The sequence below is a fragment of the Pyxicephalus adspersus genome, chromosome 12, assembly GCF_032062135.1.
Source record: "Pyxicephalus adspersus chromosome 12, UCB_Pads_2.0, whole genome shotgun sequence".
Classification (NCBI taxonomy): Eukaryota; Metazoa; Chordata; class Amphibia; order Anura; family Pyxicephalidae; genus Pyxicephalus; species Pyxicephalus adspersus.
This window is the reverse complement of record NC_092869.1, coordinates 13,616,894-13,633,420: the sequence shown is the minus strand read 5'-3', so window position 1 is coordinate 13,633,420 and position 16,527 is coordinate 13,616,894. Positions and strand designations below refer to the sequence as shown.

The 16,527-nt window shown below is 37.0% G+C and overlaps 1 protein-coding gene across 1 annotated transcript; it reads right to left on the bottom strand.

Annotated features, from left to right (window-relative positions):
• Window positions 1-1,188: 1,188 nt before the first annotated feature.
• Window positions 1,189-15,934, bottom strand: DLL4 (delta like canonical Notch ligand 4). The gene is made up of 11 exons (XM_072427705.1): window positions 15,530-15,934; window positions 15,151-15,411; window positions 14,566-14,608; window positions 13,377-13,643; window positions 9,317-9,377; window positions 8,732-8,862; window positions 7,110-7,279; window positions 5,949-6,168; window positions 4,588-5,281; window positions 3,486-3,594; window positions 1,189-2,909 (listed from the first exon to the last, which is right to left on the bottom strand). Exons 1-11 carry the CDS (start codon window positions 15,581-15,583, stop codon window positions 2,904-2,906), a joined length of 2,016 nt encoding a protein of 671 aa, XP_072283806.1. The 5' UTR covers window positions 15,584-15,934; the 3' UTR covers window positions 1,189-2,903.
• Between the last annotated feature and the right edge of the window lie 593 nt (window positions 15,935-16,527).

Genomic DNA, 16,527 nt, shown 5'->3' with positions numbered 1-16,527 from the left:
ATCACATAGTATCTATACTATACTTAGAACTGATATCATCCCTTGACCCAACTTCTGCTTCCTTGTTTTTTTCAAAATATGGCTGGAGATCTGTGAACTTATCGTGGTAAAAAGTGTCAGATATGCTTGTCCTTAGCCACACTTCAACAATCAACACTATGTATCAAGAGATTGAAGTTATATTGCTCACCCATTGATACAGAATGCCTGGGAAGCTCTACTCCTTCTGCCCATACATCTCAGATCGCTGTTGGCGATGTCACTTGGCGTGGGGTACACTTCATATTTTTTGTGAATGTGCAGGGATTTGTTCCTTCTAAGAGAGGGATTTGCAGATTTACCCATTCAGGAAATGTGCATCCCCGAGGTGTGGCGGAGTGTGGCAGTCAGGAGCTTCTTCAGTGGCACAATAGTTTAGCAGAATTTATGAACTCAATGAGATGGAAGCCCTCACTTCTACCTCAACCCTTTTCCACTTCAAAGACTACTCAACCATTTGATTTTTGGACTCCACAGATAGTCAGATATAGCAAGGCTTAGCCAAATACAACGCCAAACTGTGATAGTTGTCATAATCAGCTGGCTTTTGCTTGCACAAAGGTTTACTCTATTTACTATTATTCACTTTGGGAGGTGTGCATCATTTACTATTAGTAAATCAATGTTGGCATAAATATATATTTTTTTTATATGGGAAGCTGTACATATTACTAATGAAAAATAAGTTGAGATTGTACCAAGAAAAAAAAGTAGCTTAAGTGAAATCTTAAGTCATTCCATGGACAACATCCGTTCACACAGAAAACCATCAACTTTGCATGTATCTAAACTTAGGGAACCAAAGTTGCTCTTGATGTCTGAGGCAGATCGCCACAAACATCATTCAGGATGCAAATTCATTTGTAGTAAGTGGATATACAATTCTTTCCTGTAAACGTCTACAGAAGAATTAGTGGGAATGCATTTTTGCTTCCTATTTGCCTGTTTTTCACAAAGGCCACAGGAAAAGCAACAGGAAAGCAGAAACTGTTTTTTCCCCCTAATGTGCTATTTTTTTTGCCTAAATTTATCATGCAACAAGTGCACTCCAAGCGTAATTACTGGTATGTGGGAATAGTGTTACACTGATTAAAAACACAAAATTACCTTAAAATATATAAATAAATAAAAACACAGACAGAATGCAACTTAGATTTAAAATGTTTTTCATTTCTTCAAAAAAAAAAAAATAAAAATAAAATAAAATAACAAAAATATAACTGAAACTTTGTTGCTAACACAATAAAACAGGACATAAGAAATAAACATATTTACATTTGTTTTGATTATAAATATACATTATATACAAAACAATTTTATAAAATGTAAAAAGGTTCAGTGCTCTTGATTCATCATTAAATTATTGAAATGCTAGTTAAAAAACAAAAACAAACAAAAAATGATAGCAAGCTGCAGTCAACACATCTATTATTGAATTCCAGTCTCATATATGGTTGAGCCAACCAATTTAGCCATGGTTGGATATCAAGAAAACAAGAGACATTATGGTTCTAGCTCAATAGTGTATCAGTGTGTGTTTTTTTATTTTAGTTACATGATTAATGCTTTACAATAAACAGATATAGATGCTGGTTCAAGTTCCCATCTAAATATTAGTTTTGGTTATAGCCAAATCACAGCATCTTACAGATATCAACTGTTTGCTCAATAATTTGTTGTGATAACACAATATAGAAACTTGCTAGCTTGCAGATATCAGCTTATTGCTCAATAATTTGTTGTGATAACACAATATAGAAACTTGCTAGCCCTTTAGAGTGACAGTTTGCTGGTATTTTAAAATCTCTAAAGAAGAAGAAAAAAAAAACAACTGATACAACAGATTTTGGTGGATGGCATTTTGAATTTTTTGACAGAGTTAAGTCACTGGAGAGCTCATTAAATGGCAATAACAGTCATGTTATATAAGTTAAATAAAATAATGCACTTATTTGGAATAAATCTACAATTATATACGTTAATAAGGGCTTTTTATGAAGTTTCACAACATTCAGGCTGTGTAAAACAGGCCGGACACCAAACTGATAGTGTTCTCTAGTTATAATGAAAATAAAGTACTAAATCACAATTCTCAGTAGTGCAAAAGGAATTATTAAAAAGTGGCCAGCTTCATTGACTTGTCATGCAATGTAAGGCTTTGACTACAGTTTGCTGGCTAAAGACTTGCACAGGCTACTAACCTGTGTGCACTGTTTACTAACAGGTTTATTAAATGTCCACACAGCACTTTCCACGAGCATGTCCCAAAACCTCTTTAGCATGGTAGAAATTTCCTTAACACTGTTCAGGTATTACATGGGAAAAGAGGTGAACTTCACCCAACAAAACGTGGACTCTTGGAACATTCTTTAGGCACTTCTAAACACAGCAGGAGAACAACCTTGATAGCAAGACTTGCATTCTGCATAACAAACCAATTCCATTCACTTTCTTCAGGACATGTTCTGTGGTATCGATCAACATCCATTGCTGTCAGCAACTTAAAATGCAACTTTATAACAAGGAACGTGAAGCCTCAAAAGGACACTTTAAGAAACCAGTCTGAAATTATCGAATGTCTATTCAAATTTTGTTTATAATCCAGTTTGTTACATTCTGTTGATTGAGTTCCTGAACGTCAAGAGTCCCGGAGTAAAGTCTTTTGTATCTCCTGCAAATTCACAGTCTGTTCCCTTCAGATTAGATTAGCCAGTCTTCTGAAAGCAGCACGTTGTACATATGTGATCAAAATCCCCTCCAGTCCTGAATTACTGAAATGTAAACATGGCTACATGGCATGCCTCCATTCTGTGGCCTTTCAGAGAATGTGACCGTTGCATTTCTGAACGTTAAAACTCAAATGTTTACACCTAGGAAAAAACAAACAGTTATATACCGAATGTGCTCATACTACACTAAAATGACTACTAAATTTGTCAATACCATACATAGCTGCATATAAAACTAATTGAAAGCCTCTTTGTAGCAAACACACACACAACATTGTACAAATAAACCTTTAACACAAAGATTCAAATAGCCCTACTATATACTACAAAAAAAATTACAATACAGAATGCTTTGGTGGCCAGTTGTTGGATTATATTCTTGACCCATGCCATTTGATAAAAGATGACTCCCTACTTCTAGGGCCTATTGGGTTCTGTAAACAAAAGACTTTTTTTGGCAAAGGGGAGACTAATAATTTGCAAGTGAAAAGATGACTACTTGCTGATAAAAGACTACATATTTTTTTACATACTTGACTAAAGAAACATTTTTTTTAAATTTAAATTCCAAGGTTTTTTTTAAAAATTAAGGTAAATTTAAAGCCCATGTTAAGGAACTGCTGTGCTATCTAGGCGATTGATCTCTGGCATTAGAAGTACTATCAGCTTCACTAGAAACACTATCTGGCGAGTGGTGTTGAGCAGCCATGTCCTTACCTCTGTAGCTATCACACATTCGTTCCGTTCCTCTGCTATCACATAAATTGACTGGTACATTGAATCCCTTGGGGAACATATCGTTGATATTCTACACTCTGGCTTTTCACTGAGAAGGAAAGAAAAAAAACCAAGAGAGGTAGTTCAAAGTTTTGCTTTTACTACATTTTTAAAATGTAACATTACATTAATATCCATGTATGGGAAATTACCAATATACATGATTAAATATGACTGCCAGCAAAACAGGCTATTCTGTAAAAGAGTAAACTACTTAATTTTTTAATATTTAAAGGGAACTTGTCAGGATATAAATGTGTATGTACCCTAGTTAGATTGTTTTTAGATTGTTTCTGAATATGCAAATTCTAGTACTGATATGTCAGTTTATGCTTTGCTACTCGGCTAGCAGTTGTCCTGGTATAAATTTACAGGTTAGATGTCTCTGCTTTACAAGCTTACACAACAGAGTGCAAATTCATGACTGACAAACATGATTCCCCTGTGCTTGGGGAGGGCCGTGGATCACAGGTCTCAGTGGTGTGTAAGAACAAAAATACACTTGAGGACCTGTATTATTGTAGCAGCTGGTTAACAGCAAGAAAAATGGACATTGTACTTAGGATAAAAGGCTGTCCCTGTCCCAGGAGCCAGCAGTAGATATACCATTCAAGTATTTCATAGATGACAAAGTACAAAGTTGTGAGTATTTCACTCTAGACAGGAGGAGAATGGCTGTACACTAAGGAGATACATGAAATCAAGAAAACACATTTTTGTAGCAAAGTTAAATAATCAAATCTTCTATTTAGATTGGTACAAAGATCGTTGGCTCTTGAATCCCCTGCATCTGCCTTGGGCATACGTGTTGCCCCTTTGAAATCAGAGTGGTTTGAATTTTCATTCTTACATAAACTTTAAGGCAGAGATTAGTGTCCCTGCTGTATCCCTTTTAGTTACTAATAGACATTACTAAAAAAATGTTAGAAGTGTAAGGAAAAGCAATTCATGAAAAAAAAATGACAGATGCAAGTTAACAATTGTTAATTTTAGCTATATGTAAATTCAGGCCACAAAAAGTTGCTGCATGTTTCTGGCTTACCTGTGTAAACGCAGTGGGTATTTCTCTTCTTCTAAACATTTATCACTATTGTGAAACTTGTCTTCCTTTGCAATTCCATTGCTGACACCAATTAGTCCATTGGTTATGTTACAGTCTAATGTATGGTTTTTTAGTTTGTAATTTGATTTATCCACACCAAAATCCACTTGAAAATCTTTTTTTTTGTTTATATTTTTTAACTGTGAGGCTGGTATCAAGTTGTCTTTTTGAAAATCTGATAAATTGTTCATGGTCTTTGTGTCCTGCTTTGGCTGCTGCCGAAAATGCCTGACAACGATGAAGATCATACACAATAAGACCAAGAGTCCGACCATACCAGCACCCATAAACACGGCAACCCAGGGAAATTCTCGAGCTTGGAATTCACAGAAGCTTCCCATGAACCCAAAAGGACAAACACAAGCTACGTTTTTCTCATAAGGCACATAATGACACGATCCACCGTTTTTACAAGGGTTCATTGTACACTCATCTATGGATTTTAGATCACAGTTTTTTCCAGTGAATCCAGGTGAACAAGTGCAGCTATAGTCACCAGGCAAGTCATAGCAGGTACCACCATTGGAACATGGATTTTTTGCACAGAAATTAATGTTAATAGCACATGTTGGACCTTTGTATCCAGAAGGACAGCGACACAGCTGCATGTAACCCAAGACATAACACTGACCACCTGTTGAAAACAAACAAAAAAAAATTGCAATTTAAAGATGCATTCAAAACTTGCAAAACAATTGTCAGTGTAAACTAATTAAGTAGTCAGTGCCCAATAAAGGGTGAAATCACCTGTCAAAATCATCATTTCTCTCACACGCTGATCAACAAATCTTAACAACTACATTTATTTTCCCCTACTACCATTACAGCACTCACTTGTAGTTAAGATTATGCACTTTAATTTTTTCTCATTTAAGGAGATTATCCCTTCTTTGCTTCTGACAACCTCTATGCACTATCCAGTATTTCGAAGTATTGAGGACTTGTAAAAGTAGCGGGTCTTTGAAGCCAATCTATTTATTGTACAGCGCTGCGTAATATGTTGGCGCTATATAAATCCTGTTTATTATAAATAATAATAATAATAGACCTGAACACTATATCATTTGACCAAAGGAGTGATGACACTACTGATTCAGGTGTTGGATGAGATGGAGTAAGGAGATGCAAGAAAAAATATACAAGATAACTAAAAAAAAAAAAAAAAACACAGCTTGCACAGCATTGTTGGTATAAGAATACTGATAAGTGTCAAACACAATGCTGCTTTCGAGGAAGTTTATCTAAGAAAATACCTTGTCCTATTTGTTTAACGGAATTCAAATATGAGTTGATATACACACCATTTAAACAAGGATTGTTGGTACACTTGTCCTCTTTCTTTTCACAGTTGGACCCAGTATATCCTAGTGGGCATTGGCACGCATAGCTGGCACCCATCTCTCGTTCTCTACACGTTCCACCATTAAAACATGGAGAATCTGCACAATTTAGCACACTGTGTTCACAGTGGGTTCCATAATATCCTTGTGGACATTCACAGAGGTAGCCACTATCTACATCCTAGGAGAATATAGAAAAAAATATAGGCGTTTATGGTAATTTTCACATTTTCTTTTTCCCCATAAAATGGTTAATGCCTTTTTTTGTTTGTATGACTTAAAGCCCAGCTCCAGACAAATAATAAATGTTTTTTACAAACTGAAAAGCCTATAACCTCTGTAAATGGTGATCTGCCCAATAAGGACAGCAAAAAAATGAAATACAGACAGACTTCCAAAGCCATGTTTTGGCTGGAGTTTAGCTTTAAAGGAAAATCAAAACATACATCAGTGTGGAATGGCTTAGAGTGTATAGAAACAAAAAGAACAGTTCCCCAAAGCAGTAAACATGCATTACGCGTACACATGTTGATAGTGCAAACAGATGCAAGAGAAAATCTAGTTCAAACAAGTCAACACTAATGTTGGAAAAACAAGAAAGGTAGAAGCAAGGACAATACCTTCTATGCTTCTGTGAGTTAAGTGTCAGGTTTATAGACAGCCAAACTTCAATTCAGACCTGTATGGGCAGCACCTTCATAAGATAATTTTAAATATATAATTCCTTGAAAGGTGCACCTTTTATTTTTAAATATGGCTGTTAAATATATTGTGACTTTGTATATTTTTTAATCATACACTTTAAATAAAAATCTGGGAAGCTACTTCTGCCCATAAGCCCTGTCCAGTTGTCCATCTGCTGACTGATCTTTTTTTCTGACATCCTAAAGAGCTCAGCACTTGCTTACTTTGTTTCATGCCATAAATGTGTTCTTAGCATGCACCTCAGGCTGCTTAGTTTGACACATTATAGAATATTGACTGTAAAGATACAAGCCACTCTGTTTGATGGCACGAAGTATCAAGGGGAATTTTTCCAACAAATGTGAAGGAAAATCCCTTCTATAATGAACTGCTAATAAAAAATTAATTCTGTAACAGATGTAAAAATATATTTCTTACCGTGCAACTGCCTCCATTCCTGCAAGGGTTACTATCACATTCATTGATCTTCTCTTCGCAGTTCACCCCAGTAAAACCAGCTCGACAAGAACATGTGTAGCTGCCCTGTCCTGTATTCATGCACATGGCTCCATTTTTGCAGGGTTTATGATGAGTGCAGTAGTTTAAATCTGTATCAAATAAATCAATTAGTAATCTTAATCTATGTTTACCTTTAGCAATTTAACCATAGCAGCAGATCTGAAATAACCAATACAAATTTTCTGAACAATGATTCTTGGTTGCAAAGGTTGGATTAATAACCATTCCTCATTGAAATAAAATCCAGACAAAATGTGTTTTTGTTGTTTGTAAAGAGAATAGAGAAGGAATATAACTTGCCCACTGAACCCAGTTCCTCTTTTAAGCCCGAGGTTTGAGGTATAAGAAAATAGCGGATAAAAATCCTCAAAAGAAAAACAATAAAAACATAACAGAAGTTATAACCCTCTCCCTGCCATATCTAAAAATAAAGACCAGTTTAATTTCGGCTGTATCTGAAGCCAACTGTATCAGTAACCAGCCTTAAAAATATAAGAAAGGGTCACTTTAAAGTGAACCTGTGCCAAGACTATGCAAATTAAAGTAATTCAATATTCTAAATAGACAATATATGCACTTTAAGACAATGTCCTCATTCACATATGTGGCTATATGCATCACAGAGAAATGCATCTTTAATATTTAAAGAAAAAGCTCTAAAAATCACTCTTTTCCATTTACTTTCTATTAAGGCCAGAACCTTGGCAGCTTGTCAGCCATCCAATGTAAACACACAACAGCTGTTTGTAAGGCTATGTACACACTCCAGATTTTCATCACATCACCCAAAATGATCAATTGTAAATGTCTTGTGTAAAACTCCAGAAAAAGAACAGGTGTACTTGTCCTCTTGCCTCCCCTTTCCACAGAACAGAATAGGCTGCTTGGCAGAAAACTGAACAAAGCTCCTTGTACAGCAATCATTCCTAAACAGTCTCCCACAACTATTGTTCACAATAATTTTAGGCAACAATAAACCTAAAGCTGCATACACACGTGTAATTATTGTCGTTGGAAAGGATCCTTCGCGATCCTTTCCATGGACTAAGGACTGCACAATGTATGAACGAGTGCTGTACATAAAGCACCGTTCTGCTCTATGAAAAGGGGAGGGGGGAGAATGACGGAGCGGCACCCCGCTGCATGCTCTCCCCCTTCCCTTGCATTAGGATCGTTCATCGTCCATTGTCTGTGGATCCACCAGGACTGTCGTTCAGAAGATGGATGACGGGCGCTGGACAAACGCCAGACTCTCGTCCGATATCAGCCCTGAGCCGATTATCTGGCGAGAACCATTGGACGTGTGTATGTAGCTTAAATGTGTGCTAGCCTTAATCTGTATGAAATTAACTGAATAACATAAGTATCTGCTGTTGTACTTGAGGATGATTTACTTTGCAAAAAATACAGCTAAAAATTTTTTAAAGCACTTACTGCTTGTTGAGAATATGAAAAAAAAATGTTTATATCCATGTTCCAGATACAGGTGTACTTTAGCAAAAATAATAAAAGTAGTTCAAATAGCCAAACTATACACTTACCTTGGTCACAAAAAAGGCCACCCCAGCCTTCATCACAGATGCATTGCCATGGATTCTGACATGAGCCATGTCTACATCCATTGTGGGGAATACACTCATTGCAGAAACGGCCTTGCCAACCAGGGCCACATCTGAAAATAAAGATAAAGCACTCTTAAACTTTCCTATATACCAAATGGGAGTATAATGTCCACAGGCTATGCCTGGGGATTTAGCATATAACTGTGTGAGGGAATAAAATGAGTATATATTTTAATGACATCATTAATATTATATAAAATATGCACTGGCAGAAAAAAAGGGTGACTAGCAGAAAAAAAAGACAGGATGTGATTCAGTCAAATGCAAAATATTCTCACCATTATATGCAAACATTTCACAAAGGAATTACTCATTTTCCTGAGATACAATCTTTGTGTTCACCATAAATCAACAGAAAACTATAGCCAACAATAGTATGAACTAATCCATTCATTTTCCTTAATATGTGCAAAAAACCCCAGACATGCTTGCACCAGTTTAAAGAATTTATAAAGAGCATGGGCATTGCTTGTGTAGGTTTATATAAAATAATAGACTACTTACGAACACTCTCCAGGGCTGTTGCAGAAACCGTTTTGCTCGCTGCACCCATCAAGGCATATTGCTGTGGAAAAAATTGTAATTATGGTGAATATTGCATAACATTCTATTTGTTTTATACACACACACACACAAAGTGAACAAAAAAAGTTTTGTAAACAACTCAGATTGTATGAGCCCTGAAAATACACTATTTTCTTCTAGTTTAAGACAGAGTAGGGAAAAGTTGACCTATGTTCTTTGCTGTGTCTCCATGGGAGATTTTCCTTCACTTCTTTTATGAGACACAACCAGGTGAAAAAGGGATCTCTAAAAAAGGGGAGGGGGGAGGCATGTTCACTTATTACCAGAATAGGTGTTCCCATTGGAAGGTTTCCCCTCACTTTTGGTTCATTTGACAAAGTCTTGTTTTCTTAATACCTTTCACGCAAGAGACAATATTCACCAGGTCAAACAGAGAGGGCAAACCAGCATGAAAATCCAACAGGTTTTTACCCTTTTTTATGCTATCCAAAAAAAATAGGGTTTTGCCTTTACAAACACATAAGGCCAACTTAAGGCACCACCCACCACTGTCCTTAAAAATAGGAATGGGGGCAAAAGTGACCAGTTCAGTACTGATCACCTACAAAATAGTGAAACCCTGGTTCAATAAGAACTAGTTTAATGGTTTGCTTTAGTGGTTGCTGGAAAGGTGCCAACTGCCAGGAGCCAACCAGTATCACCTGTTTGAAAATAATAGAAGCCTAATAGTTTATGAATTCCACTACCTTAGCAAACCAATGTTCCATGAAAAGCCTTGTCAGATTAACGTTTAATAAATTTCATCTGAGTCTTTAGCATACTGTGAGCTGTTTATATGGTTACTTTGTAAATGGCCCGTTGAGTTGCACATTTTGCAATTTTTCCAGGTGCAGTAAATTATACATTCACACACTAAGTTATGACTTGGATGTTTTGCAAGATTTCCTCATTAAGTAAAATCCCACTTTTGTAAACAATTTAATGAGTCAATATATCATCCTCAAATATTTAACCACAAGTTACTTCGCGGAAGTATCCCTACCCTACCTCATAAGAAACATGCTATACTACATTTACTGTACAAACAAACACACACACTGGAAGCAGCGTTAATCACTGCCAGACACAACTGCTGTAAAAAAACAAACAAAAAAAAAACCGTACATGTCTATTGTAAAATAATTATGACTATCGTGCACCGACCCTCAGTGAGCAGACATGTTGGCACATTCACTGGTTTGCATTTCACCTTGCACCACAGCAGTTTAAACATGCGTTGTATACAGCATTTTTTTATTTATTGCACAAAAACATTTTTTTTTTTCAAATGCAGCACATTGGGTTTTACAACTGTGGGATATTAGGCTATTAATGTAAATAGGCCCTATGCTGGGGGTCTAATTCTTGCTATTATAAATGAAGTGCTGGTGTTACATTAGGTGACCATTGCAGTCATTAACCTTATGAAGGCTACTCTGTACACAGGACCCAGCTAGCACCCCCATCTCCTTAAGTCTGTCAGGGCAGGCAGCAGCCAGTTAATTTAGTGCTGTTTTTTCGCCATGCTGCGCTCCTGTGACATTGATTTTGCACACTTACAAGAGCCTCATTTAATGCCTGGTTGACTCTGAACAACGACTTTTCATCCCCCCCCTCCTCCTCTCTATGAGATAACAGCTGCTACTGTTGTTGCTGGTTTAAGCCATGAAACCTTCCCCTCTTGACTACAGCTGTTCTTTCAGCTTGGTTCCCTCGGGCTAAAGCCAACCATAACAATAAGAACGCGTGCCTCACAGCACAAGCCGCCCGCCCCGAGCGGTGCACGCGTCCCGCCACATTACACTTGACCCCTCAGCCATAAGACCTGGCCTGCCCGGGCCCTTCGTGTGGATCGGATCACGTGACACCGCCGGCCCCACCCATCTCGATTATCAATCAATACTTCAATAGAAATCGATGAGCAAAAGACACCCTTCCACCTTGCGCTCCAAATCACCTCACCACAGCAAAAGGCTACAAGGCTTCCATATTTCAGGTTAGCTAGAAGTCCAGGAACTACACTGCAAGTACTCGTGTATAACTTGCTCTACCAAAACAAGCATTACTGTACATAGAGAGCCAATACTAACCGGCTGAATGACGGCTAACAAGAGATCAGTTGTTTATTTCCCTGCTGACACAAGACAAATCATTTAATAAGTATATGAATTATCATTGCAGAGGGAATATTTACATTGCTAAGTGAGTGGCCTAAAGTTTAGCAGAACAAACCAAATGTCTACAATGAATATATTTTTTGAGTTTTTTTTATAGTCTAAAACATTAAAGAACCCATCAAAACAGCAAGAGGCAAACATTACATTAACATCCATCCACCAGGATGCAATGTGCAGCCATAACAGGGAAAAACTTCATTCTGCTGATAGAAGCTGATAACATATGTTAAATCATCATGCATCACCACCTTTAATCCTATCAGGATCACAAATCCTGAACAAGTTTGCAGTAAGTGGAATCAGACCTCCTGAGGCATATATTTGGTCTGGGTAGGCCAGAGGCAGAATGTTTTAGACTGGCAGCCAGGCAATTAGCCTTGTCAGAACGAGATCAGCAATGGCAGCCATCATATTCCTCACTTTTTTACATTGCTTTCAATCAAGACAACAAAGTCATATTAAACATATAACTAGTTATAAAAATAAATTTTAGTTATCAAAAATTACCTAGACCCTAACATGACAAGTATGACATGCCACAAGGATCATACCCAGTCACTGATGAAAAGCTATGGTACACAGTTGCTCTCTGCACCCCACAACCACTACATTGCTGCCAAATGCGATTACCAACATGAAAGTCATGCAAATGAAAATAGATTTCAGATTCATATATATATATATATATATATATATATATATATCACTCTACAAAGTCTAGTATACATTTGTAAAGGTTCTGTTCTTCACTACAACCTTGTCAACCATTAAATAAACAGGCTGCTGCACTTGTATTGATTTGCCAACAATGGCTATCTCCTTCTCTGGTTTACTTTTCATAAATTCACAAATCTGTCATCTTAATCGCATATATGCCAGAGGGGCATCTGTGAAGGTGAAGTAGGAAAGCTTACATAAGTAAGCTTGATTTTTGTTCTTTAAAAAAATGTTACTACTAGTTCATTAGATTAATTAGCTTGATTCTTTATTTCACAAAAGGAGAGCCCTGGGCAGAATGTGTGATCACACAACTCTCCTGCTTTCTATACCCAGCACATTACCCTTTCATTTTTTCTTAATGAACAGCTGAATGAGAAGCACAGTGAAGATCTGTCGTGGGACTAATGACAGCCTTTCCAATGTTGGCAGGTGTTCTTGTGCATAAAAGATGCTAAATTGTGTGTTAAATTGGACTACAGTGCGAAGACTGGTAGAGAGTTACGTTTCATATGGCCAAAAACAAAAGTAACTGATCATTTTTCTACAATCTAAAATATAGATTTGAAATTGTATATATACTTGTAGTTAGTTGTTGGATTAGCTACTGTTTCAAAAGTCAAGTCACACATTCACAGTGAACCATTTTTACCAATAAGCTAAATGCATTTAAAGAGAAATCCTATTTATTCCAATGTGACAATTTTCTATACAGGCTCGGAGACTTTAACACATTTTTTGAAAATGTATTATTGCAGCATTTTTGTGTTTTTGCACATGGCCATTGAAATGAAAGGTAAACTCAAATATACATTTCAACTACATCTGTGCTTCATTCTGATATTTCTCTTATAGTGCAATATACAAAAAATGTAAGAAACTTGAACCCTTGACGTTGTAGCTGAACTGATTCTTGGAACAGTTTTTTTACTTGTGATTTGCTCTTTAATTCTCTTTGCAGTGCTAACTGAATAAGTCAATTGATGTTAAGCAAGCTTGTAAACTGGCATTTGTTGAACACTGAACCCCACTTAAGTAATGCATTAATACATACTGTTGAATATATGTAGGACCTTAACCTGTGTGAAGTGAGCAAAACAACTTACGTATCGAGCAATATTCTCCTTTCCATCCCTTGAGGCATGAGACGCTGCCATCCGATTCACAGACATAATGACCAAAGTGATCATCCCTAGGTTTGCAAAGCCTGGAACAGCTTTCCCCATAGTAATGTTCACTGCAAACAACTCTGTAGGAATATTTCAGATGTGTCTGATGTACTCCTGACATCTCATTGGTTGACCATACTTCACCAACATTAAGGGGTTTCTGGATCGTAAACTTGCTGACCAATATGTCTTTTTGATTTAAACCTAAAAAAAAAAAAAAAAAAAAAAAGATAAATAAATAAAAACATGATTTCTCATCTTAGCAAATACATTCAGTTGTGGGTATTGTAAACATTTGAGGAAGTCTTCCCTGTTTTGCTCTAACTTGGAATTTCTTCACCCTACATTTTGCAATACTTTATAAAAAGTCCCAATAAATTGACCTTATTACAGAGATCCCAGTGTGTGGCTGAAGTATATGACAACCAAAGGGAGGCCTGACAGAAACCCATAAAAATTATAATGTAAAAAAATAAAAAATTAAAAAATGTTTTAATATATTTTTACTAATATACTAAAACCCGAAGCATATTTTTAATGTAATATAATTAGTGGCCTTGAATTATAACAATCCTGTAACAGTAACTGAGGCTTCAAGGTGAGCAATCTACTTTCAGAGTTTACAGCCTTTAAGAAATTTTTCAACGTGAGAATTGTTTTGTTGAAATATTCTCTTCCTCTATGTCAGCAAAACATCCAAAAGCCATTATTTCTTTTCCAAAGGGCGGAATTTGTAAAAGGTGTAAAATACAGGAAAAGGCAGTCAGGACGATTTGGCAGACTTCTGGTTTTCTCACCAAAGAGCGGACTTCTTTCCCACGCCAAAAATAAACTGGAGGAAACTCAATTGTGTTCGAGATTAGGTATGAAGGGACATGAAAAAAAAATAGTATATGTATCAAAGCAGGAGCTCCATTTTGATCTTCAGCACAACACAACAGGGAATAAAAGAGGCTTTATTAAAAATATAGGCTGAGTTCCTCTTTGTAGGCCAATTTATAAATGAAATGTCCTACTTTCCCCAACCTTATAATTTTCTATTTAATGATGATATAGATGTAGACACTATAGGGTTTATTAGTGGAGCAATAACGCCCCCTTGTGTCTATAGAATGAATGTATTTACCTGAAGGTTTATGGACAGCTTCAATAATCAGGGAAAAGGTTTTCTGAAATAAAACACAAAAACTATTTTAATGCAGGATCGCAGGATAACATCAAATAAATATTAAACTGAATTATAATCGGCGCTGAAAACAAGCTAATCTTTACAGTAATCTTTAAAAAGAGATGATCATGCTCGCCTGTGCTGTTTAATTAATCTAATTGCGTATAGCATTACTGCCTAGATCTCAATTAAAGCGAGCTTCTTTTATTTTCAGCGGAGGGGGTGGGTATACCAGTGTTATTGTGTCTGGTGCGAGAAGACTTTGAACACATCTGAAGTTGTTCACATCTGTCATAGTGGCAAGCAAACGATGTAAATTGTATGCCAATATCTAGTGCTGGTGATGCACTCATGGAACTGCCCTGGAGGTGTTAAATAAGCTTTTAATTAAGCATTGAGTCCTGGGGGTGATTCTACACAAGATGCACACAACGATCTGTCATGAATGGATGTGATCAGCACCCAGAAATAAACACCTGTGCAGCATGCAAAGGATTATTGAGGGAGATGGCTTGACCCCCTTGTAAATAAAAAGCCTCTTACCGGCCAGGTGAAGTTGAAGGGCAGCCTGATTGGGTTGATGAAACCTTCAATATTCCCGATGACGAATGAATTGGATCCGAGCACTGGGGTGACAACGCTGCCGAACGTGCACGATCCCGGTGACACCACGGTCTGATAGTGTTTCAAGCATATCTTGAAGAAGATCCTGCAGTTGGGTAAACACGACTCGCCATTCCCCAGCATCCCATTGGGGTTTATAAATTCATGAAGTTCCAGCTGGAAGACCCCGGAGCTAGAAACCTTAGAGAAAAATACACAAAACCCCCTGTGATCAGACCTCAGGATCCCATCATCACCTCTACTAAGAAGCTACAGACTACCAGGAACCCAAAGAACAGCCTTCAATGGGCACAATTACCTGCTGCAACATCAATAAGAGCAACGTCAAGCCACAGAAGCGCCCGTGTACCATGGTCGTCTCTTCCCCGTGTGTACAAGGCAGTAGAGAAGCAGCTCCCCAGATCTAGATTCCTCGCAAGCAGAATTGTATCATAAAATCCACAGGAAGAGGAAAAAAGTCATATAACCCTTGGATCTTCTGTAGTGCAGCCTGGAGCAGCAAGAAGACAGCAAGGTGTTATCCAGATAAGCATGCCCTTCTTGTCCTAAAATCCAGCACCGAGCCTTGTGATCAGCAAATCGCTCCTGTCATTTGGAGATCTCTAGTTCAGAGTGAATGGTTTCACCGATCGTTCACTTGTTTGGACAGTTCTTGTTCACTGTGTTGCATTCAGCAAATAGAGCGCTGCTTACCTCCCATCTACTTATATAGTGTTGGCTCCTTCCATGGAAAGCTCATTATACGCTTGTAATTTACACACACACAGCCCCGCCCCTCCCTATCTCTATACAAGCCAGAATTAATGCCCTTCTGCTGCTGCACTGACCACCAGCCACACTATCTGATTATGACAAAGCCCAGCATCTGTTAGCAGATTTCCACAAACATCACTAGAATGTCCCCAGATAGCAACAATAAAACTTTCATCCAATTTACTGCCCAAAATATGCCTCACCCCTTAACTTTTACAAACAATATTACAGAGAAATTGGGACTTTACTGGCATATATTATGAACCACCAGATTCAAATGTTCTTTTTAAATCATTTATTCATTCCAGCATATCAAATTTATAGTTCACATATATTAAACACATTAGTACATTACACATTTCTTAAAAACTATTTGTTCTGCGTTGGTTAGAACTATCTTCTATATTGTTTAATTCACATTCACTCAACACGTTTCATTTCTATACAGAAAAGTTCTTCAGGAGTTTTACAGGGTGAACAGAAACTGAAATGTAAAATATTTATATTTTATACTTCCACTATATTACTATATATATATATCTA